This window comes from Bufo gargarizans, chromosome 5 (genome assembly GCF_014858855.1).
Source record: "Bufo gargarizans isolate SCDJY-AF-19 chromosome 5, ASM1485885v1, whole genome shotgun sequence".
Lineage (NCBI taxonomy): Eukaryota > Metazoa > Chordata > Amphibia > Anura > Bufonidae > Bufo > Bufo gargarizans.
The window spans coordinates 123,867,939-123,893,596 of NC_058084.1; the positions used below are offsets into that span (position 1 = coordinate 123,867,939).

At 42.4% G+C, this 25,658-nt stretch overlaps 1 protein-coding gene across 1 annotated transcript in view; it reads right to left on the reverse strand.

Annotated features, from left to right (window-relative positions):
- The window catches only part of LOC122939334 (meprin A subunit beta-like), a 149,096-nt gene that overhangs the window by 79,344 nt on the left and 44,094 nt on the right, over positions 1-25,658 (reverse strand). The window contains exons 5-7 of the mRNA XM_044295403.1: positions 17,266-17,341; positions 16,102-16,219; positions 7,611-7,786 (exon numbers count right to left, since the gene is read on the reverse strand). Of these exons, the coding sequence (XP_044151338.1) occupies positions 7,611-7,786; positions 16,102-16,219; positions 17,266-17,341 (370 nt within the window). The remainder of the gene's footprint in view (positions 1-7,610; positions 7,787-16,101; positions 16,220-17,265; positions 17,342-25,658) is intronic.

Sequence of the window (25,658 nt, forward strand, 5' to 3'; positions counted from 1 at the left end):
GTGCTTGGCATTTTTACTGCAACCACAGGCCTGCCATGTTCAGACACCTAAACAGCAGACAATTTGAGCTCACCCACCTCTTGTGTGCCGCATGCACGGCCAGGACTTTTCAGGAAAATAAACCAAGGTCCGTACACAGCTAAAATTCACTTTTATTCAAGGCATTATAATGTACAGGAACAAGAGCCGATGCAGAGGTTTACACGTTTCGACACAAGGTCTTAATCATAACCTGATTCAACAGGAGTTTAACCCACTTCTTAAATCCTATGCTCCCCTCATAACGTAGGCTTCTTCACACGTCTACATAATTAAATTAATTACCAGAGTCTACGTCATGGGCAACCATATTAAAACACATATAAACATAAAAAATACAAAAATACAAAAAATGGAGTTATTCAATAGAGATGTCGCGAACATAAAATTTTCAGTTCGCGAATGGCGAATGCGAATTTCCTCAAATGTTCGCGAACGGGCGAACCGGTCGAACCACCATAGACTTCAATAGGCAGGCAAATTTTAAAACCCACAGGGACTCTTTCTAGCCACAGTAGTGATGGAAAAGTTGTTTCAAGGGGACTAACACCTGGATTGTGGCATGCCGGAGGGGGGTCCATGGCAAAACTCCCATGGAAAATTACATAGTTGACGCAGAGTTGGGTTTTAATCCATAAAGGGCATAAATCACCTAACAATCCTAAATTTTTTTGAACAACGTGGTTTAAAACATCCAGTGTGTGTATACGATCAGGTATGATGTTGTATCTATCAGGTAGTGAAAGGGTTACGCCCGCTTCACAGACATTGACAGACCAAACTCCCCTTTTAATGCACCACAAACAACCGCCAGTGGCCACAGTACAGTCTGTGTGGGCCAGACACTCACTGGCTTACAACTGCGATTATATTTATTACAGAGAAAAAAAAAAAATGACTTTAGTTTTATCTGCAAGGTTTTGTGACACCCTGTATGAATGATGTGCACACAGTACAGTCTGTGAGCCTGCAGCCTCTCACTGTCTGGCAACTGCGATTATATTAAAAAAAATAATAATAAATTGACTTTTTTTTTATCTGCAAGGCACTGTGACACCCTATATTAGTGGTGTGCACACAGTACAGTCTGTGGGCCTGCAGCCTCTCCCACACGGGCAGGCAACTGCAATATATATATAAAAAAACAGACTGGTGTACCAGCCCTAAAAAGGGCTTTTTGGGGGGCTGTCAGGACGCTGTCCTTACAGCAGATGAGGCTGTGGACACAGAACACTGCCCTAGCTATCGATTTCCCTATTAAATCAGCAGCAGCTACACTGTCCCTCCTCTCACTAAGACTGCAGCTTCCGAATGAATCTAAAATGGATGCTGTCGAGGAGGTGGGAGTGTCTGGGAGGGAGGGTCTGCTGCTGATTGGCTGGAATGTGTCTGCTGACTGTGAGGTACAGGGTCAAAGTTTGCTCAATGATAATATATAGGGGTGGACCGAACATCGCATATGTTCGCCCACCGCGGCAAACACGAACAAGCCATGTTCACCGCGAACTGTTCGCCGGCAAATAGTTCGGGACATCACTATTGTTCAATATTTATAGATTAGATCCTGTCTATGATCCAGACCTTTTGGTACCCTACAGTCTAGCATCAGAATCCAGTATGACTCGTGGTTCAGGATCTTCCTATTCAAATTACCTCCTCTATGTGAGTGAAACACTCTTTCGATACCCGTTATTTACAAACTATTTGAATTCCTTTTATGTATCTCCTTAAAATGTTTTGATAACATGGAGATATTACCGTAAAAAAATTTTCATTGAAAATGTCCCAAAAATGTTTGCGCATACAGGTTTTTAGGCTGTTGGACGTGCAGCAAACATATTGAAGACTGCATTGTTTGCAAGTTGCTACATAAATAACATTGGCAGTATTGCAATTTATATAGGTTTTAATCTTATGGTTTTCTCCTAATAAAATTACCAGTTTTAGTATATGAACATAACCTGCAATTATTGTGGCTGCACTTGTAGCAGTCTGTAGTTTTTAGCCACATATGCATTTTTGGGGGGTTATCTAAAAATAGACTCCGAGAGTGTGTGCCTTCCTGCTGACTACCCTAATCCCTGGTTCTAAAATTGCCCGCAATTTGTCATTCTGAAAGAGAATAGGGAGATATCTATACACATCCTCATGACCTGTGCAAATTGACAGATGTACGTTGCTACTGGTCATTTGTTTATCCTTTTTATTTATTTATTTTTTGTATCTCATGACGGATCAGTTCATTTCTGTTAATTGGTTTAGTTTTTTTATGATTTAGAACCTAATCTGAATGTCCTCTATTTTTAAATCTCAAATGCAATTTCTTGCTTTCTTTTTCAAAAGTTGCATTATCTGTACAATTACGTTGCAGCTTAATACTTTCACCATTCCAGCAGGTTTCTTTTCTATAATGATTGGTCATAACTTCCTTTTCCGTTAGTTGCAATCTGATGAGTAAAATGCAGGTTTATGTCATTTTTGTTAATGTATCACACAAAATGTGTGAATTCCAGGTCAGTGGAGTTCAATACCAATCAAGCCATCAATAAATCTGCCATTGGCAGAAACCAGTTTACTTAATTAATTAAATAAAACTCTTCCTAATGGGCCATGTAGATATTTGCAAACAAGGGAAAAATGTAGCACCCATCGATGTTCCCCTCTGCAAATAAAAAACTTCCATTAAAGGAGAAATAGGTATGGTATTAAACTCCACTCCACTGACATGAAAATAAAATCTTTCAATGCTGGGCTATACACGTATGTGCTGTACATGTTCTAATGAGGTTTCAAACATGAAAGTCCCAAATGGTAGGGAATGGAGGGGCATAGTGCCGTGATGTCACACATGGCTCCCTTAAACCGTTCCACTCCAACCATATCAAGTACATGTTTTGTGTCTCTGATGTAGCTGGGGATCTTCTGGACTAGATGCTGGAGAAAATGGTAAACCCAAGCCCCCAATTGCTCCCAAGACCACATATACCTGCCTCAATGGGTCTAAGTGGTGGTGTGAAGATACCTTTGTGGATCTTTGGTAGTGAGTGGAACACTGGAATTGGGTAACTGCTTCCTGGATGGTTTTGTCCTACCCCCCTTTGCCGATTTTTGGTTGATCATCAATTGTGTCTGAATCAGTTATATCCAGTTTTCTCAGTCCACTTCCAATTTGCACAAGTTACAAAGATAGTGCATAGATATCTCTCCATTTTCTTTCAGGATGACAAATTGTTGGCAATTTTAGAACAAGAGATTAGGGTAGTATGTAAGAAAGGTGCCCACACTGGGAACCACACTCTCTTCATGTCACAAACTTACCTGTCTAGGCTGCAGCATTGAAATCTCCAGCTTTAGCGCAACTGCACCAGGAGAGACGCGCTGCTAAGCCACACCCCCTGGTAGTGCGGCAGCCTCCTTAGCAATAGGATGCAATGCTCCATTTCTCTCCACAGAGGGTGTATGTTGGAGGAGACTAACAGTGGGTTGATTGCTCAGATGCTTTATTCCCATATGCTAGTGTTCTGACTAATGGAGTGCCGAGTCATGACCGATCTAATTCTGATCCTGGTACTTGGTACTTTATTTAAACCCCTTCCTGGACATATACCAGTGCCATTGATAGTCTTGTTTGGGCTCACTAGCTAGGTTACTGGTTCTTGGATTTGTTTGGATTTGTTTGTGCTTTTGACCTCAGCTTGTCTTTTGACCACTCTGTCTCACGTGATTTGTACTGTGCATCTCATCTGGTATTTGATCTTGGCTTGTCTTTTGACTACTCCGTCTCTCGTTTTTGTACTGCGTTGTCCGCCTGGTTCTGACCCATTCACGTATGACTATTCCTTAGTGCTGTTTTTTTTTTTTGTTGGTGTTTGTCTGTCTCTGCAACTTAGTAGCGTAGGGACTGTCTACTAGTTGCAGTCTTGCTACCTAGGACTTCAACTGCAAGTAGGTAGGGAAAGTTGACTGGCTTCCAGGTCAGGGCTCACTGTCCGTGTCTGTCCCTATCTACAAGCATTAAATTCCGAGACGATTTTTAGATGACTCCCAAAAAATGCATACGTGGTTAAAAATTACAGGCTGCTACAATAAATGGAGGCTATACTCATACGGTATATTAAAACTGCTAATTTTATTACTTCTAGTGTTACAGGTGAAAACCATAAGATTTAAACCTATATAAATTGCAATACTGCCAATGTAATTTATGTAGCAACTTGCAAACAATGCAGTCTTCGATATGTTGGCTGCATGTCTAACAGCCTAACAACCTGTATGCGTAAAGATTTTTTTGACCTTTCCAAAGAACAAGCAATTAAAATCTCAATGTTATCAAAACATTTTAAGGAGATACATAAAGGGAATTTAAACAGTTTAGAAATGATGGGTATCAAAAGAGTGTTTTGTTCGCATAGGGGAGGTGTCACGGATCAGCGGATGTGAACCCACTGTGCCACTGACTGGCTATGCTCTGGAGGAGAGTGTCTAAGCAACTATCTGGTATTCACCAGAGCCTCAGATGGTGAGGATGCAATTGAGCCATTAGGGTAGTTGCCAGGGGCTACTGCAGAGCAACCAGTCAGTGGCAGCTGGTCCAGGTGGACCAGGGAGTACCTGAGCAGGTACCTGAAGTATAAGCAGAGATTTAAGCAGGACCAACGGTGCAAGGCCGAAGGATGAGACAGAGGTGTCGTCAGACAGGCAGGAGGTCGGGGCAGGAGGCACAGGTCAGACAATCGGAGTCGGCAACAGAAGACTCAAAGCAGGCAGGGATGAGACGACAAGCAGAGTCCAGGAACGAAGTACAAGATCAGAAGCACCAGTGGCTATCAGACTCTTTAGCAAACACTAGGACCTTGACACTGAGGCATCTGGGAAAAGGGTTGAACCACTTAAATACCTGCAGGAGAGCCAGAGTTGGTCAGCAAGGTCACCTGACCTAACCCAGCCCGCCCAGGGAGTGATGCATGCCGCCCCTAGAGCAGGGTAACAGGACACCAACCGAACTCAGGCGGAATCCTCAGAAGCAATATCACTTATGTAAACAGAGTGTCCCGGACTGCAGCGGTAATCAGGGGAACAGCGGCGCACCGCAGCCGCTGTTTTTTTAAATTTATTTTTATAAAGACATGTACATTTGTACCCGAAACACATCAATTCAGCAATAGAAAAGTCCATATTTACAATAGATAATTACAGTTTCAGGTTTATCAAAACAGCTAAATTTTCTGTGCTTAAAAAGCTATTTTCAAATTTTAAATTACCCACCCACCACCCTTAGGGAGAAGGAGGGGGACGAAACAAAAAAAAAAAACTTATCCATTTTTTCCATACTTCAACAGAGTTGCCCCTAATATACAAGTTACTGGATCTTCGGATATTTGGACCTTCAAAAATAGAAATACAGTCTCTGCTATTTCTGTTCAATATCTGAACAATCTGGGACATCTCCAGAAACAATGTATTAAATCTGCATTCTCTCCCCTACATTTTGGGCACTTGTCCGATGCTCTCACGCCCATTCTTTTCAACATCCATGGGGATCGATGTAACCTATGAACTATAAAAAACTGTGAAATCTTATGTGAACCCCTATCCAAAACCCTAGCATAACTTCTAAGAGCGTCTTTCCATTTCTCTACCGTAAAAAATTGTAGTTCATTTTCCCATTTTTTCCGGGCAAGTATTGTAATCCGTTTTTTCTTTCCCTCCATCAAAATCCTGTATCTTTTTGCGGTTGTTCCTCCTCTTTCACCCCCGTTAGTAAATTTATACAATCTATCAGATTTTTACCTTCTATATTTTTTATCCTGCTCCACTGTCCGCAACGCATTCCTTAGCTGAAGATATTTATACATATCCTTTTGGGGGATCCCAAACTCCCTAGCCAATGTATTAAAAGCTTTCAGTTTATCCTGTTCAAATATCTGGCCTAGATATTTCATCCCTTTTTTTTCCCGCAGCCGCTGTTACAGGAGGTGATTTCAAAAGAAAGATCCTGAACCGGGAGTTGTACTGGATTCAGGTGCTTGACTGTAGGGTACCAAAAGGTTTGGCTCATAGACAGGATCTAATCTATGAATATTGAACAACTCCATTGTTTGTATTTTTTATATGTGTTTTAATGTGGTTGCCCATGACGTAGGTTCTGGTATTCAATTTAATTATGTAGACATGTGAACGAGCCTATGTCATGAGGTGAGCATAGGATTTAAGAAGTGGGTTGAACTCCCGTTAAATCAGGTTATGATTAAGTCCTTGTGTCGAAGCACATAAACCTCTGCATCAGCTCTTGTTCCTGTACATTATAATGCCTTGAATAAAAATAGATTTTAGCTGTAGATGACAGTGCTGGAAAGAGGGTTTATTTTCATGTTAAGACACCTACTATACTCTGCCTCTGGCTCTACCAGGATGCCAGTAAAATAACGATATAATGCAGTGCAGAAGTATTGCAGTGTATTGTGCAATGTAAAAACAAATATTAAAGGGGTTGTGTCATCTGAAACATTGATGGCATTTTGCCAGGGCTTCTGGGGCCCGCTCCTATCCCTAGAACAAGGTCCCCAAAGTGAAGGAGAGCACACCAAGCATGTACGCCATACTCTCCATTCACTTCAATGGGAGTTCTGATAACAGCCAAGCGTCTTAGCTATTTTCAGAGCTCCCATAGAAGTGAATAAAGAGTGCACTGTGCATGCACAGCCATCTCTCCATTCACCTGGACTCACCTATGAGACTGCCGGAAATAGGTGAGCTAGCGCTCGGCTATTGTTGGAACTCCCATAAAAGTGAGTGGAAGGTGGCCATGCTAGCGTGGTGTGCTGTCCTTCACTTTGGGAGGCCTTTCCTGGAGATACGAGTGGGCCCCACATTAATTACTGCCATAAAAAAATACAACTTAGGCTACTTTCACACTGGCGTTTCTGGGTCCGCTTGTGAGATCTGCTTCAGGGCTCTCACAAGCGGCCCAAAACAGATCAGTTCAGCCCCAATGCATCCGTTTAGAATGCATCAATTTGGCTGCGTTTGGTCTTCGTTGCGTTTTTTAGATGGTCACTAACACGCAGCTTGCAGTGTTTTGGTCAGCGTCTGATTATGCAGAGCCAAACGGATCTGTCCTGACTTTGCATTATTCATTAAAAAAAAGTCTAACAGGTCCGTTATAAACGGATACAAGCGTTTGCATTATTGGTGCGGATCCGTCTGTGCAGATACAAGACTGATCTGCACCAAACGTGAAAAAGTTGCCTTATTTAACAAAAAACTAACTTTCAAACTTTTAAATCTGAGTCTCACTTCCTTCTGGGATTCGTGTCCCCACCTATCCCTTGGTTGAACTTGATGGACGTTTGTCTTTTTTCAACCGTATTAACTATGTAACTATTTCGACAGAAAAATAAAAAAAGTTTTGGTTTTTGGAAGGGATAGATGGAGGAATGTAAATGTCATTGACAAAACTGGCATAGTCCTGTAACAGGTAAAAGACATTCAGATAGGAGGCATTATGTTATTGGTTTGTAATACTGTATACGCATTTCATATTGAGACTAATCTGATTCTTTAACACTTACCAAACTGAATATTTTTCCACAAGATGGTCACATAGTCATCCCGGTCAGATCGCGATTGCTCATGATAAAATCCTAGTGCGTGCAGGACTTCATGTTGAACTATTTCTACTGTGTCACAACCAGGGCCAATAGAAAGTTGCTGTTTTCCATTCTGCATTCCAACATATGAGTAACATCTAAAGAAGGATATATAAAATATATGATAATAAATGAATTAACAAATCAACATTAATGATTGCATGTTTGGCTTAAGTAACCCATTTACAATTTTACAAAGTGATGGTCTGTCTTTAGAATAGGCCTTCACCAGCTGATTGCATAGTTACCAACTGTCTCAAATTTGGCGGGACGGTCTCTGATTTTTAGAGACAGTCCCTGCAAATTCGCACAGTTCTGGGCTAGAAAAGCGGGTGTTCCCAGGCAGGATCCCAGGGTGTGGCTTATATGCCTCAATTTTACAAACTGAAGCGTTGCTAAGTGTGTGATTGGCGATCCCCTGCCAATCAACTGCTCAGTTTTAGCTCTGCTGCCGGAACTACATACTGTAGCTTCATCTACCATGTAGTGGGCAGCTCTTGTCATTGCAGTGCCGCTGCTATTGCATAGAACCAAGGGTAACCTCTGCATGTTCTCCGGGTGTTTAGGTGGGTTTCCTTCAGGTACAACAGCTTCCTTCCACACTGCAAAGACATACTGATTTTGATTCTGATGCTATATACATATATAAATGTTTTTAACCTCCTAGCAGTCAGGGTCGTCTCTGCTATGACGCGAGATGAGCACGACATCATTGCAAACTCCAGTGGCGGGCCTCAGGTGGCGAGAGTTCTTGATCACGTGATCGCATCGCCTGAGACTTCATGCATAAAGTCACAGTGATGTCATTGAAACCGCCTGTGTCAGGAGTCATTACAGGTTGGATCACTATGGCAGGTGGGGCATTACAGGCTAGAGCAGTACATGGGCCATTACAAACTTGAGTGCTTTAGGAGAGCTTTACAGGATGGAACACTAAAGTGGGGCATTACAGGATGGAACACTACAGTGGGGCATTAAAGGATGGAACACTACAGTGGGGCATTACAGGCTGGAGCACTACAGTGGGGCATTACAGGATGGAACACTATGGCGGGGCATTACAGGATGGAACACTACAGTGGGGCATTACAGGATGGAACACTACAGTGGGGCATTACAGGATGGAGCACTACAGTGGGGCATTACAGGATGGAACACTACAGTGGGGCATTACAGGATGGAACACTACAGTGGGGCATTACAGGCTGGAGCACTACAGTGGGGCATTACAGGATGGAACACTACAGTGGGGCATTACAGGATGGAACACTACAGTGGGGCATTACAGGATGGAACACTACAGTGGGGCATTACAGGCTGGAACACTTCAGTGGGGCATTACAGGCTGGAGCACTACAGTGGGGCATTAAAGGATGGAACACTACAGTGGGGCATTACAGGATGGAACACTACAGTGGGGCATTACAGGATGGAACACTACAGTGGGGCATTACAGGATGGAACACTACAGTGGGGCATTACAGGATGGAACACTACAGTGGGGCATTACAGGATGGAACACTACAGTGGGGCATTACAGGATGGAACACTACAGTGGGGCATTACAGGATGGAACACTGCAGTGGGGCATTACAGGATGGAACACTACAGTGGGGCATTACAGGATGGAACACTACAGTGGGGCATTACAGGATGGAACACTACAGTGGGGCATTACAGGATGGAACACTACAGTGGGGCATTACAGGATGGAACACTACAGTGGGGCATTACAGGATGGAACACTACAGTGGGGCATTACAGGATGGAACACTACAGTGGGGCATTACAGGCTGGAGCACTACAGTGGGGCATTACAGGCTGGAGCACTACATGAAGGATATTACAGGCTAAAGCATTACGGGGGGGGGGGGGCATTACAGGCTGGAGCACTACAGGGGGCATTACAGGCTGGAGCACTACAGGGGGCATTACAGGCTGGAGCACTACAGGGGGCATTACAGGCTGGAGCACTATGGGGGGCATTACAGGCTGGACCACTACAGGGGGGCATTAAAGGCTGGAGCACTACAGCTGGGCATTACATGCTAAACACTACAGAGGAGCATTGCAGGCTAGAGCACTATAATGGCATTATAGGAGAAATTATAACTACTGGGGCACTATATGGGCCTTATTACTACTGGGGGCTCTGTAGGGGTGCCTTATAGAGGGGCCTTGTTACTGCACTATGGGGAGCTTATTGCTACTAGGGGCATTATGGTAGCCTTATTTCTACTGAGGGTACAGTGGCGGCATTATTATTGGGCCATTTGTCATTTCAAGGTGCACCCCTGCTAGCAGTCACATTAAAATAAAATAAAAACTCCCTAAAATGTAATTTTAGATTATAAATGTAAGTTTTGAGTAAATAAAGTTGACACATAAGTTCAGGTTCCTTAAGCAACTACAGTATATCTCTTAATTACCCAGCTAATTTTACCCATAAATACCCTCTCTTAACTTAATTTTTTCTTCATTGTAGCAGAATGGGGGCTTTTTTTTTTGTGGGACACGTTGTACTTTGTAATTACACTATTTAATATTGCATATGAAGTAGTGAGAAGCTGGAAACAAATTCTAAATGGGGTGAAAAATGCAATTGCGGCATTGTTTTATGGGTGTTCCCTATGTAGTAAAAGTGACATGTTAACATAATTCTGCAGAACAGCAATTCCAAATTTTTATAGTTCTTTTAAATACTTTAAAGCAAAAAACAAAAACTTCTTTCTTTGTATTACCATATTCATAACTTTTTATACTTATGTCTACGGAGATGTGGAAAGTATAATTTTTTTTGTGGAGTGATCTGTCTTTTTTATCAATACCATTTTGGGGTATGTATTACTTTTTGATTTTTATTCACTTTTGGTTGGGGATTGAATCAGAGTGATAAAGCAGAATATTTAAGTTTGCCTGTCAAATTTGGCAAAACCTGCTGGAACCAAGAGAAACGCCACTTCTTGTACGGATGCAAGTTGATTGAAGTAAAGCTGTTGAACTTTATAAAAGTCTGGACTCGACTATTTCTCAACCTCCACTATTACTCTTCCCCTTTATTGCTTCTGAGCCTAACCCTGGGGATCGACAGTATCCAGGTAGGAGCACCTTGACACACACAGAAAACTATTGAGGCCCCACCATACCACTCAGCATTTCGATAAACCTGGGACACGATCGGCCCTGGGGGAAGGGGGGCGGCACGTTGCAAATGTCGAGATCTCTGGGCCCATGTGTAATGACCGGCGTCACGCACAGGGAGGGAAAAGGGAAAGCCCTGCCCAAGGGAGAGGGAAAGGTGGTGACCCCTGACTCACCTTGCGGCTGGCACCTGACTGCCCTGACGTCCCTAGACGGGTTCCTCACCAGTGCGGCGATCATGTGCCTAAACCCTGGCTTTCCCTAAAATGAGCCCTAGATAGTGAACGGGCCGGTGGGATCGCTAGTCCTCACCACTGACACTAAGAGGGAAACACCAGGGAGAGGACAGACAATACAGACAAACATATAAACCCAGGTGGGCGACCACAGCAGACCACAAAGGTCCAACAGGGATCCGGAGGGAAACGTTCTGGACCAACAACCAGAGAACGCAGCAACACAGCTCCAGTGGGTCAGTATAGATGTCCAGGCAGGAAGCTCTATATCTGGCAACCAGAGAAGTGTGAGAGGGGAATATAAGGAGGTTGGGAGTGCTGGACAAGGAACAGCTGAGGAGAAGGAGCTACGGATCCCTGAGTGAGCCAAAAAGGGTTGCAAAGCAAACCCAGAAAGCTACCATAAGGAAACAGCCCTATCTTACATAGAGCGCGCAGCCAACCGCTGCGACTTCCTGACCCCGGGTATAACGGAGTCAGGCGTGGGTCTTGACACCCTCGTGACACCATGTGTGGTACAGGGCTGGTTCCAGCCTTGTTAGAACTCTACTGTCAAGTATTATATGATTCGATAAAAAAGAAAGACAGCTCACCACCTTGTAAATTCGCTTGCACGGGACGGGATCACTCCCACTACAAAAATCAAAATAAATCCCAGCAGGCGTATCGATTTTTCTTCAATGCTTTATTGATCCATACACAGATTGCCCGTCCAGCCTTCCTCAACTGCATGTTAACAACTGAAGATATCACATATTTATAGGCTTAGTCACATGGCCCTGCCAATCAATTTAATCAGGAAGTGACATCAAATCACAGTTAGTATAAAAAAAACACATTTGTAACACCCTTGCGAATACTACGATGAACAGGTACCCTTATTAATATTTATAACAAGAGTCTCCTCCCATCATGGTCGTGTCATAGTAGTCTGCAAGGAAACATATAAAAATCTTATTAAAAACACATCACTTCATAATCCCTATTCAGACCCTTGGGATGTAAAGTGTCAAGGGTGTGGATCCAGAACGCCTCCCTTTTGAGTAACAACTTCTTCAGATCCCCCCCTCTCCGTGGTAAATGTACACGCTAAATTACTTGGTATTTCAATTGTGATATGGAATGATTGTGATTATGGAAATGTAACGGTATAGGGAATAAAAGATTCTTGTTCCTTATTGTCGATTTGTGTTTGTTGATCGGGTCCTTTACTTTCTGCATTGTCTCCCCTATATACAACATGCCGCAAGGGCACTTGATTAAATATAAATATACGACATTTGTTGTTTAACATGTATCATAACCCTTGATTTTATAGGATTTTCCTGTCTGTGGATGTTGAAAATACTGACCTTTCTGCACATTGCTGCATTGCATACAGTGGAGACAAGGGACAGTGCCTCCCTTCTGATTAGTAAGTGTACCCTGTAATGGGGCCTTCTCCATAGTGCCAATATCCGAGCGAACGAGATGATCTCTCAAACTGGGATTGCGTCTATTGCATATAAGTGGTGGGTTTTTAAATTCCACTATAGTGGGGTACGCCTTCTCCAAAACATGCCAGTGTTTGCGCACCACATTATCCAATTGATGATTCAATGGGTGATAATTATGTATAAGTGCTATGCGCTTACTGTTATCTCTTGATGGAGCTCGTACCCCACTAGCACTTATTGCTGTGGATAACATTTCAACCTCTCTCCAGAAATCGGGACGTCATCTCGTTCACCCTCATATCCTGCATTTTCGAATCTGTCACAATCTTCCTCACTCTCATATACTGAGATTTTGGAATAATTTTTTAAGAGAAGGAGGATGTGCACTGCGATAATGCAGGATACTATTCCTGTCTGTATTTTTTCGATATAAATCAGTGCATAAAATTCCCCCTTCCTGCTTGAGTATTGTGACATCTAGAAAATGCACAGATGTCTGGTCATATGTAATGGTAAATTTTAATTCCTCCCAGACCCCATTCAGATATTCAAACAGATGGAGGAGGGGTGCAAGTGGCCCCGCCCATACGCAAAAAATGTCGTTGATAAACCTTTTCCACACCAGTGCGAATTTTTGAAAATATTCATTCGGATATACAAAGCACTGTTCAAACGACGACATATAAATATTTGCATAGGGCGGGGCCACATTCGCACCCATCGTCATCCCACGCTGCTGTACGTAGAACTGATCTCCGAAGAAGAAATAGTTCTCATAAAGAACTAAATTCAACAAATCGAGAAAAAAATCACTGTAGTTCAGCAGAAAAATGACTTTGCTCTAGTGCAGATGTAATTGCCGCTATACCTTTTTGATGTTCAATTGACGTATATAAGCTCACTACGTCAATGGTTACCAACCAACTGTCCTCAGGTATATCCTCCAAACCTCTAATCACCAGCAAAAAATTAGACGTATCCAAAAGAAAAGAACGGGTATTCTTAACTAGAGGAGTGAACGCTTTTTCCAACACTATTGCCAAAGGTGATAGCACTGAATCGATCGAAGCCACAATGGGTCGGCCCGGTGGATTGATCAAGGTTTTATGCACCTTTGGCAATATGTAGAAGACAGGTGTCACCTGTGAGTGATTGACCAAAAATTCGCTCAACTTCTCGTCGATGATTCCCTGAGCCTTATATTCGATCACCAACCCCATGATCTTTTCCTTCATTTGAAAAACTGGGTTGTGATCCAACTTCCTATCGGTGTCAGTGTCGGACAGTTGGCAGTAAACTTCTTGTAAATATTGAACCTTTTCCATGATGACAATGGATCCGTCTTTATCGGCGGGTTTCACAATAAGGGACTTATCCCCCATCAAATCGTGCACAACCCAGTTTTTCAAATGAAGGAAAAGATCATGGGGTTGGTGATCGAATATAAAGCTCAGGGAATCATCGACGAGAAGTTGAGCGAATATTTGGTCAATCACTCACCGGTGACACCTGTCTTCTACATATTGCCAAAGGTGCATAAAACCTTGATAAATCCACCGGGCTGACCCATTGTGGCTTCGATCGATTCAGTGCTATCACCTTTGGCAATAGTGTTGGAAAAAGAGTTCACTCCATTAGTTAAGAATACCCGTTTGTGAGCTTATATACGTCAATTGAACATCAAAAAGGTATATCGGCAATTACATCTGCACTAGAGCAGAGTCCTTTTTCTGCTGAACAACAGCGAGTTTTTTCTCGATTTGTTGAATTTGGTTCTTTATGAGAACTATTTCCTCTTCGGAGATCAGTTCTACGTACAGCAGCGTGGGACGGTGATGGGTGCGAATGTGGCCACGCTCTACACAAATATTTATATGTCGTCGTTTTAAGAGTGCTTTGTATATCCGAATGAATATTTTCAAAAATTCGCACTGCTGTGGAAAAGGTTTATCGACAACATTTTTTGCGTATGGGTGGGGTCACTTGCACCCCTCCTCCAGCTGTTTGAATATCTGAATGGGGTCTGGGAGGAAATAAAATTTATCTTCCTTCTCTTAAAAAATCGATTCCAAATTCTCAGTATATGAGAGTGAGGAAGATTGTGAAAGATTCGAAAATGCAGGATATGAGGGTGAACGAGATGATGTCCCGATTTCTGGAGAGAGGTTATCCTCGTGAAATGTTATCCACAGCAATAAGTGCTAGTGGGGTGCGAGCTCCATCAAGAGATAACAGTAAGCGCATAGCACTTATACATAAATATCACCCATTGAATCATCAATTGGATAATGTGGTGCGCAAACACTGGCATATTTTGGAGAAGGCGTACCCCACTATAGTGGAATTTAAAAACCCTCCACTTATATGCAATAGACACAATCCCAGTTTGAGAGATCATCTCGTTCGCTCGGATATTGGCACTATGGAGAAGGCCCCATTACAGGGTACACTTACTAATCAGAAGGGAGGCACTTTCCCTTGTCTCCACTGTATGCAATGCAGCAATGTGCAGAAAGGTCAGTATTTTCAACATCCACAGACAGGAAAATCCTATAAAATCAAGGGTTATTATAAATGCGAAACAACAAATGTCGTATATTTAATCAGGTGCCCTTGCGGCATGTTGTATATAGGGGAGACAATGCAGAAAGTAAAGGACCGGATCAACAAACACAAATCGACAATAAGGAACAAGAATCTTTTATTCCCTATACCGTTACATTTCCATAATCACAATCATTCCATATCACAATTGAAATACCAAGTCATTGAGCGTGTACATTTACCACGGAGAGGGGGGGATCTGAAGAAGTTGTTACTCAAAAGGGAGGCGTTCTGGATCCACACCCTTGACACTTTACATCCCAAGGGTCTAAATAGAGATTATGAAGTGATGTGTTTTTAATAAGATTTTTATATGTTTCCTTGCAGACTACTACGACACGACCATGATGGGAGGAGACTCTTGTTATAAATATTCATAAGGGTACCTGTTCATCGTAGTATTCGAAAGGGTGTTACAAATATGTTTTTTTTTTTATACGAACTGTGATGTGATGTCACTTCCTGTTTAAATTGATTGGCAGGGCCGTGTGACTAAGCCTATAAATCTGTGATATCTTCAGTTGTTAACATGCAGTTGAGGAAGGCTGGACTGGCCGATACGCGTCCTGTGTATGGATCAATCTGTGTATGGATCAATAAAGCATTGAAGAAAAATCAATACGCCTGCTGGGATGTATTATATGATGACTGATTTTATTTTTTAACATCACTCATGGCATAACCCCTTTAAGCCTTTTTTTTTTCAGTTTTATTGAAAAGCCTGTAACAGAATTTCACTGACCCAAAAATGCACCAATAGTCTTTAAAGGCTTTAAACTACCATCTGGCTGCAGATCTTCAAAAAAAAATAAAAAAAATAGCTGGAAAAATACAAGAAACAAGGCATTTTTTTCTTTAAAACCATCCTTAAAGAGGACCCATAAGCTCTCATGCAATGTCTGTATTAGTAACTATGCAAGTAGCCTGCTTAAAGATGTTTTCAGAACACAAGGAAATCCAGCCCCATTTCTTCTTTTAGTAAAATGCTTTACTTACCCATTATCTCTGAACACAGATACATAATTGTTTTCACCATTCCAGGGTTTAAAGTCAATGCAAGTCTTCAGTCGGTAGCGCTCAAAAGCTTTCAGTATAACGCCTTTCGCATTTATTTCTATTTTTAAAAAAATCATATACTGTAAATTGTAGTAAGAGCCAGCAAAATATTTTTCTTAAGAACATATTTATATGACCTTATAGTCATACTCCTAGAATTAGGACCATGAGTACAACAAACCTACGGTATTCAGGGGAGTTAGTCTGTATTTACAATAACTACAAATACTATCTGTAACTCAGTGAGCAAGTTACTAGTAGTATATGAGAGTGGCAGCAGCCGCTTTCTAAATCAATGCTGTTCCCAGTACATTCATTATGTTTAATATATTAAACATTTATTATGTGTTCTTTCCCTTTTAAGCTCGTTGTTCCTCATGAGTCAAGCAAAGTTTGCCTGGTTTATGTTATAGCTGTGTCCGCCTGATTCCTTCTGGAACCCTAGAGTGCCCCCCCCCCCCCCCCTAAACGCTTACTCACTGTGTGTGCATGAGGTAAGCCGGACTCGCTCTTTTTCAGGATTTACTCAGCTTTTTACTCAGAAATCCTGCTCCTAATCGCTGACCATCCCATCATATCCTGCTCTCAAATCTCAAATAGGGCAGCAGAAATCACCTTCCACCTTCACTTGGAATAAAGGTGATCAGACCTGAAATACCCCCCCCCCCCCTCAATGGCCGTAAATCAGTGCATAACTTTTAAGTCACACGTAAACAGTTCCTATCCATTTACAACTCTGCATATACTAGGACAAATTTACTAATCCTGCCTTAAATGTACATAATGTAAACTTAATCCAAAAATGAGCCAAATTCAGGATGGTTGAAAAACTTGTTGCAGGGCTAAACCCATTGTCTAACTGTGTTACACCTATTGATTGGCTTACTTTGCAACAGAACTTTATAGCAAAATGATGGAGCAATTTGGTTCAAAATGCTCCTCTCATTGAAATATTCACAGAGTTGGATTTTTTTTTGAGGGGGGGGGGTGGCTTTGCTTTATAAATAAGTCTAAAACATGATACAACAAATGAGCTATTTATGTTCATTCTTGAATACTAATTCTGATTGAATAGACATTAAGGTAGTTATATAAAGTACTTACCAAGACTGTTTTCTAAGTAGTATGGGACTATCAGTGGCCATCTATACTGCGGACTAATAATTGCATTTCTTGTTCTCTAAGGTAACAAAAAAAAAATACAATTAGTGCAAAATGCTCTTAATCTGAAATCTAATTAAAGAGTAACTAAACCTTTGAATGAAAGTTTAATATGATGTCCCTAATTCCCCCCAAAAACTTTTTCCAATATACTTTATTTATAAATTTTGTATTTTTCTTAGTGTTTTCCCTACCTAAAGCACCCCATTTACTGTGCCCCTAAAACTCAGCAGTCAGCAGTGTACGGAGTGTAAAATATATGAATAGGGCCACAGCAGCTCTGTAAGTATGGGCAGGTACAGATCATAGGCGTGCGCAGCCTATTGCATTAGGGTGTGCACCCTAAAGCACAAACACACACACTGCGCACGTGTATTATTATTTATTATTAAAGAGCCATTCATTCCATAGCACTGTACATATGAAAATGTATGAATATGTATGTATGTATGTATATATTATATACACACACACATACAGTTATATTACCCCTGTACATTATACAGGGGTAATATAACTGAGGAGGGCTATCAGGGGACAATTATACAGGGGGTAATCTAAGTTATATAAACCCTGTATATTGTCTGACAGCCTCCTCAGTTATATTGCCCCTGTATAATAATGTACCCTGATACCCCTTAGTTATATTACCCCCTGTATCCTGATACCCCTCAGTTATATTATATAACCGAGGGGTATCAGGGTACATTATACAGGGGAGGGATAGCACTGTGGGACAGGGTACATCATTCTTTTTTATAATGCGTTATGGGTCCCGGACCGGAGCAGCTGGGCACCAAGTTCCCTTCCAACACTATCACGCTGCACCGCCGCTGTTCTCGCCTCACTAGCAGGCGCCCGGGGCAAGCAGCGTGACGTCAACTCAGACGGGTCCACTCCCAGCCTGCGCCTGCACAGCACACACGGCTCTGCCTCCGCCGGGTCCGCCCCCCTATGTGAATTAATAGCTGCTGCCCGCCGGCAGTCCGCAGCCAGGTATTGTCATTTACAGTGCGGCAGCTCCATTTACCTGTCCATGGTGTGTTGCGGACCTGCAAATTGCAGTGTGCTGTCCGCATCCGCATTTGCGGAGCACGGCCCTGATCTTCGGTTCCGCAGCTCTGCAAAAGATAGAACAAGTCCTATTCTTGTCTGCAGCTTGCGGACAAGAATAGGCATTTCTATAGGGGTGCCGGGTGGGTGTGTTGGATCTGCAACACACCCACCCAGCACCCCTGTAGAAATGCCTATTCTTGTTCGCAAGCTGTTGACAAGAATAGGACATGTTCTATCTTTTGCTGAGCTGTGGACCCGAAGATCAGGGCCGCGCTCCGCAAATGCGGATGCGGACAGCACACTGTGAGCTGTCCTCATCCATTCCGTCCCTATAGAAAATGAGTGGGTCCACACCCATGCGGACCCATTTGCGGACGTGTGAATGGAGCCTAAGGGCTCATGCACTCGACCGTATGGCTTTTTCAGTGTTTTGCAGTCCGTTTTTATGGATTCGTTGTTCCGTTTTTTGTTTCCGTTGTGTTTCCGTTTTCTTTCCATTTTTCCGTATGGCATATACATTATAGGCCCCATGCACACGGCCGTTGTTCACGGCCGTGTGCGGGCCGTGGAACCGCGGCCTGGATCCCTCCTGAGAGCAGGAGCGCACGGCGTCACTGGTTGCTATGACGCCGTGCGCTCCCTGCTGCCGCCGCAATACAGTAATACACTGGTATGATCTATACCAGTGTATTACTGTTCTGTGCCGGCAGCAGGGAGCGCACGGCGTCATAGCAACCAGTGACGCCGTGCGCTCCTGCTCTCAGGAGGGATCCAGGCCGCGGTTCCACGGCCCGCACACGGCCATGAACAACGGCCGTGTGCATGTGGCCTTACAGTAATTACATCGAAAAAATTGGGCTGGGCATAACATTTTCAATAGATGGTTCTGCAAAAACGGAACGGATACTGAAGACATACGGATGCATTTCCGTATGTGTTCCATTTTTTTTGCGGACCTATTGACTTGAATGGAGCCAAGCACCGTGATTTGCGGACAAGAATAGGACATGATTTATCTTTTCATGGTACGAAAATACGGAAATACTGAAACTGAATGCACACAGAGACACTTCATTTTTTTTAATGAACTATTGAAATGAATGGTTCAGTATATGTACCGCATACTGAACTAAAAAAAACGGCCAGTATACTGAACGCAAAATACTGTTGTGTGCATGAGACCTTAAAGTGGAATCAGCGGGGGGCACCCGGGAGTACGGAGGTGACAGAAACTAAATTTTGAGGCTTGATTAGGGCACACCCGGCACACCCCGTGCGCACGCCTATGGTACAGATATTGCTGCTCCTGACCGTGCTCCCCGGAAGATTACTAACTCCTGGCATAGCACATGGGTACTCTGTACACATGTACTATGCCAGGGTTAGCTGAGCGGAGCGGGTTCCTGCTTCTGCCTGCTCCACTAAGGGTACTTTCACAATAGCGTTATTGTTTTCTGGCATTGAAATCCGGTAAAGGGTCTCAATACTGGAAAAAAACGTATCAGTTTTGTCCCCATGCATTCTGAATGGAAAGCAATCCGTTCAGTATGCATTAGGATGTCTTCCGTTTTGTCCCTTGTATGGTATTTGACCGGACAAAATCCCAGAACACTACCGCATTCCATTGAAATGTATTAATGCCGAATCTGGTACCAAGTGTTCCAGAAATTGCCACATCGCCGGATTCGGTTTTCCGGTCTGCACATGCGCAGTTCTTTCTAGCTTTGAAAAAAATATATACCAGATCCGCTATTCCAGATGATCCCGGAAACACGGATCTGGTATTTCAAAGCAAAAGTCTAACGGATCCAGATCCAGAATTAAAAGATATCCGTTTGCATACGGATTTCCGGATCCGGCAGGCAGTTCCAGCAACAAAACTGCCTGCCGGATTCTTCTAATGCTAGTGTGAAAGTATTCTTAGCTAAGAGTCATGTCATGTCAGCACTTAGCTTAGCGGATCAGGCAGAAGCAGGGACCCGCTTCGCTCAGCTAATACTGGCATAGCACATGGTTATAGGGTACCCATGTGTTATGCCAGGAGTTAGTAAACCTCCGGGGGGCACAGGCAGGAGCAGCAATGTGTGCTCCTGCCTGTACTCCCTGCACTGCTGCAGCCCCATAGATTCCACACTGCGTACTCTGTCACCGCTCAGCTGTCAGTGGTGTACGGAGAACTGAGATTTAAGCGCACAGTGAATGGTGCGCTTTAGGTGGGGAAACCACTAAGAAAAAATACTAAATTAGTAAATAAAGTATATTAGAAAAAGGTTTTTTAGGGCATTAGGGACTTCATATTAAAATTGAATTCAAAGGTTTAGTTACTCTTTAAATAAATAAATACATATATAAAAGGATAAAGTAGCTAATGCTGAAATAGTAATTAACCAAATGTATGGTGCAACTTGCAGTATTATCCTCACTAAGGGCTTTCACACGACCGTGCCGTGTTTTGTGGTCCGCAAATTGCCCGTGTGCCTTCCGCAATTTTCGGAACGGAACAGGAAGCCCATCATAGAAATGCCTATGCTTATCTTCAAAACCGACAAGAATAGGACATGACTCATAATTTTTGCGGGCCCATGGAACGGAGCAACGGATGCAGACGGCACATGGAGTGAATGGGTCTGCACATGAGCCGCGAAAAATGTGGGCTCGGATGAGGACCAAAACCATGGTCGTGTGAAAGAGCCCTTAGGGGGAGATTTATCAAACTGGTGTGAAGTAGAGCTGGCTTAGTTGCCCATAGCAACCAATAAGATTCCACCTTTCATTTTCCTAAGGACCTATTAAAAATTAAAGGTAGAATCTGATTGGTTGCTATGGGAAACTAAGCCAGTTCTACTTTTGATAAATCTTCCCCTTAAATCCTTGAAGACCAGGCCTTTTTGACCAGATACCTTTTTGCGTTTTAATGCACATGGTTGTTTAAAGGGGTTGTCTCTTCTGAGACATAGGTGACTTTCGCTAGGATATGCCACCAATGCCAGATAGGTGTGAGTCCCAGAGGTGGGAAAAATGGATAAAAATGGAAAATTTGCCCAAAAATTGAAATTCAGAAATTTTATCTCCATTTGCCAATAACTCTTTTGGAACACCTAAAGGGTTAACGACGTTTGTAAAATCTGTTTTGTATACCTTGAGGGGTGTAGTTTCTTAGATGGGGTCACTTTTATGGAGTTTCTACTCCTAGGGGTGCATCAGAGGGCCTTCAAATGGGACATGGTATAAAAAAAAACTGTCCAGCAAAACCTGCCTTCCAAAAACCGTATGGCATTCCTTTCCTTCTGCGCCCTGCCGTGTGCCCGTACAGCGGTTTACGACCACATATGGGGTGTTTCTGTAAACTACAGAATCAGAGCCATAAATAATGAGTTTGGTTTGGCTGTTAACCCTTGTTTTTTAACTGGAAAAAAATTATTAAAATGGAAAATCTGCCCAAAAAGTAAAATTTTGAAATTGTATCTCTATTTTCCATTAATTCTTGTGGAACACCTAAAGGGTTAACGATGTTTGTAAAATACATTTTGAATACCTTGAGGGGTATAGTTTCTTAGATGGGGTCACTTTTATGGAGTTTCTACTCTAGGGGTGCATCAGGGGGGCTTCAAATGAGACATGGTGTCCAAAAAAACATGTCTAGCAAAATCTGCCTTCCAAAAACCGTATGGCATTCCTTTCCTTCTGCACCCTGCCGTGTGCCCGTACAGCGGTTTACAAACATATATGGGGTGTTTCTGTAAACTACAGAATCAGGGCCATAAATATTGAGTTTGGTTTGGCTGTTAACCCTTGCTTTGCAACTGGAAAAAAATTATTAAAATGGAAAATCTGCCAAAAAAGTGAAATTTTTTAATTGTATCTCTATTTTTCATTAATTCTTGTGGAACACCTAAAGGGTTACCAACGTTTGTAAAATCAGTTTTGAATACCTTGAGGGGTGTAGTTTCTAGAATGGGGTCATTTTGGGGTGGTTTCTATTATGTAAGCCTCGCAAAGTGGCTTCAGACCTGAACTGGTCCCTAAAAATTGGTTTTTTGAAAATTTCAGAAAAATTTCAAGATTTGCTTCTAAACTTCTAAGCCTTGTAACATCCCCAGAAAATAAAATATAATTCCCAAAATGATCCAAACATGAAGTAGACATATGGGGAATGTAAAGTAATAACTATTTTTGGAGGTATTACTATGTATTATAGAAGTAGAGAAATTAAAACTTGGAAATTTGCAATCTTGTACAAATCTTTGGTAAATTTTGTATTTTTTTTTAAAATAAAAATGCATATTTTTTTACTTCATTTTACCAGTGTCATGAAGTACAATATGTGACGAAAAAACAATCTCAGAACGGCCTGGATAAGTCAAAGCGTTTTAAAGTTATCAGCACTTAAAGTGACACTGGTCAGATTTGCAAAAAATGGCCAAGTCCTTAAGGTGAAATAGGGCTGAGTCCTTAACCCTGCTTTCACACCTGAGCGTTTCTCAAACGCGCATCAAACGCGCGTTTTTGACGCGCGTTCTTGACGCGTGTTTTTTGTAATAGTAAACGCGCGTTTGACGCGCGTTTGTGTCATTGACTGCAGTGTCCTATGGCCACAAACGCGCGTCAAAACGCCCCAAAGAAGCTCAAGTACTTGTTTGAGCGTCGGGCGTTTTACAGCGTGATCTTACGCGCTGTAAAACGCCCAGGTGAGAACCATTCCCATAGGGAAGCATTGCTTTTCATGTGTTGAGCGTTTTACAGCGCGTTTGAACGCGCTGTAAAACGCTCAGGTGTGAACTTAGGGTAAGGGATTATAAGGTGGGTTTTTGGAAATTTTCTTAAAAATGTTAAGAATATCTTCTAAACTTCTAAGCCTTCTAACGTCCTAAAAAAATAAAATGACATTTACAAAATGATGCCAACATAAAGTAGACATATGGGGAATGTTAAGTAATAAATATTTTATGAGGTATAACTTTCTGTTTTAAAAGCAGAGAAATTGACATTTAGAAAATTGCACATTTTTCAAAATCTTTGGCAAATTTGGGATTTTTATCATGAAGTACAATGTGTCACGAGAAAACAAACTCAGAATGGTTTGGATAAGTAAAAGTGTTCCAAAGTTATTACCACATAAAGCGACACATGTCAGATTTCTAAATTAGATGTGGTCACAAGGGTATCAATCACCCTTGGTCATGTAAGGGTTAAGGAAAGCTGTGCAAAATATAAAAATTTTTTTTAAAACTGTAGTTCTTTTTTTTTTTAATTTGCAAATGGACACCACAATAAATTATTAAAATATGTTCCCTATTTTGTCAGTCATTTTGAAATGATATAATAGGTAAAGTCTCATGTGAACAGGGCAACTTATTTTTATTTAGATATATATGCCTCATAATATTTTCCTCAAGAGGTCATAAAACGTCCTCACGCTTAAATTTTTTATTTTGCACTCTTCTATTGTAACTGGGGCACTCATAGGAGAAAAGGGAAGGGGGTTGCATCTTACACAGGCAGAGCTAATGCATTAAGACCCAGCAGCTCTGCTATTTATTTTATTTGCATATATATCACCAACATATTACATATTACGCATAAAGGAGGGTATCATACACACATTTGAAAAATTATGATTGATGGCCTGCTGGTGACCCTCAAACATTAGGAGCAAGGGCCTGCTGATCTGACCATCTAAAACATTAGGGGTGAGGGCCTGCTGACGCTTTGGTGACTCTAGATAGCCTGGGCCTGATCGCACGTCCCCGTGACGTCGACGATCCATTCGGATGTCTGCCCTATCAACTTTCGATATTATTTTTAGCGCCAACCTCGGTGACCACGGGTACGGGGAATCGGGGTTTGATTCCGTAGTGGGAGCCTGAGAAACAGCTACGGCTACCACTTCCAAGCAAGGCAGCATGAGTCCAAATTACCTATTAGGTAATGCAGGTGAGCTGACCCTCTAAAAGATTGTAGGTGAGGGCCTGCAGGTGAGCTGACCTTGTAAAAGATTATAGGTGACGGCCTGCTGGTGAGCTGACCCTCTAAAAAATTATATGCGAGGGCCTGCAGGTGATCAAACCCTCTAGTATGCGAGGGCCTGCTGCTGAGCTGACCCTCTAAAACTTTACGGTTGAGGGCCTGCTGCTGAGCTGACCATTAAAAAAATTATGGGAGAGTGCCTGCTGCTTAGCTGACCATTTAAAAAAAATGACAGTATTTAAAGCAGGCCGGGTCGCCTGAATACTTCAGCTAGCAATAATGGAATAGTTCTATTTTGTAGGTTTTCGGAACTGGGGCCATGATTAAGAGGGACGGCTGGGGGCATCCGTATTCCGCCGCTAGAGGTGAAATTCTGGGATTGGCGCAAGAATGTTTTCATTAATCAAAAAATGAAAATCGGAGGTTCGAAGACGATCAGATACTGTTGTAGTTCCAACCATAAACGATGACACCGTCTACGGAAAAAGTACACTGTATGTCACAGATAGATTTTAGAAGCGCACACGTTACACTGCAGATGTGGAGCTGGTAATGTCACTGTCCGCAGCAGACACCGTCTACAGAAAAAGTACACTGTATGTCACAGATATTTTTTGGATGCGCACACTTTATGCAGGAGATGTTGCGCAGCTAATGTCACTGTCTGCAGCGGACACCGTCTATGGAAAAAGTGCACTGGATGTCAGATATTTTTGGGATGCGCACAATTTACACAGGAGATGTGGCGCAGCTAAGGTCACTGTCCGCAGCGGACACTGTCTACGGAAAAAGTACACTGGATGTCAGATTTTTTTTATGCGCACACTTTACACTGGAGATGTGGTGCAGCTAATGTCACTGTCCACAGCGGACACCATCTATGGAAAAAGTACACTGGGTGTCAGATATTTTGTGGATGCGCACACTTTACACTGGAGATGTGGCGCAGCTAATGTCACTGTCCGCAGTGGACACTGTCTACGGAAAAAGTACACTGGATTTCAGTGATATTTTAGGGATGCGCACGCTTTACACACGAGATGTGGGGAGGATAATTTAACTGTCCGCAATGGACACCCTCTACGGAAAAAGTACAGAGGATGTCACTGATATTTTTTGGATGCGCACACTTTATACAGGAGATGTTGCGCAGCTAATGTCACTGTCTGCAGCGTACACCGTCTATGGAAAAAGTACACTGGATGTCAGATATTTTTGGGATGCGCACACTTTACACTGGAGATGTGGCGCAGCTAATTTCACTGTCTGCAGCGGACACCGTCTACGAAAAAAGTACATTGGATGTCAGATAT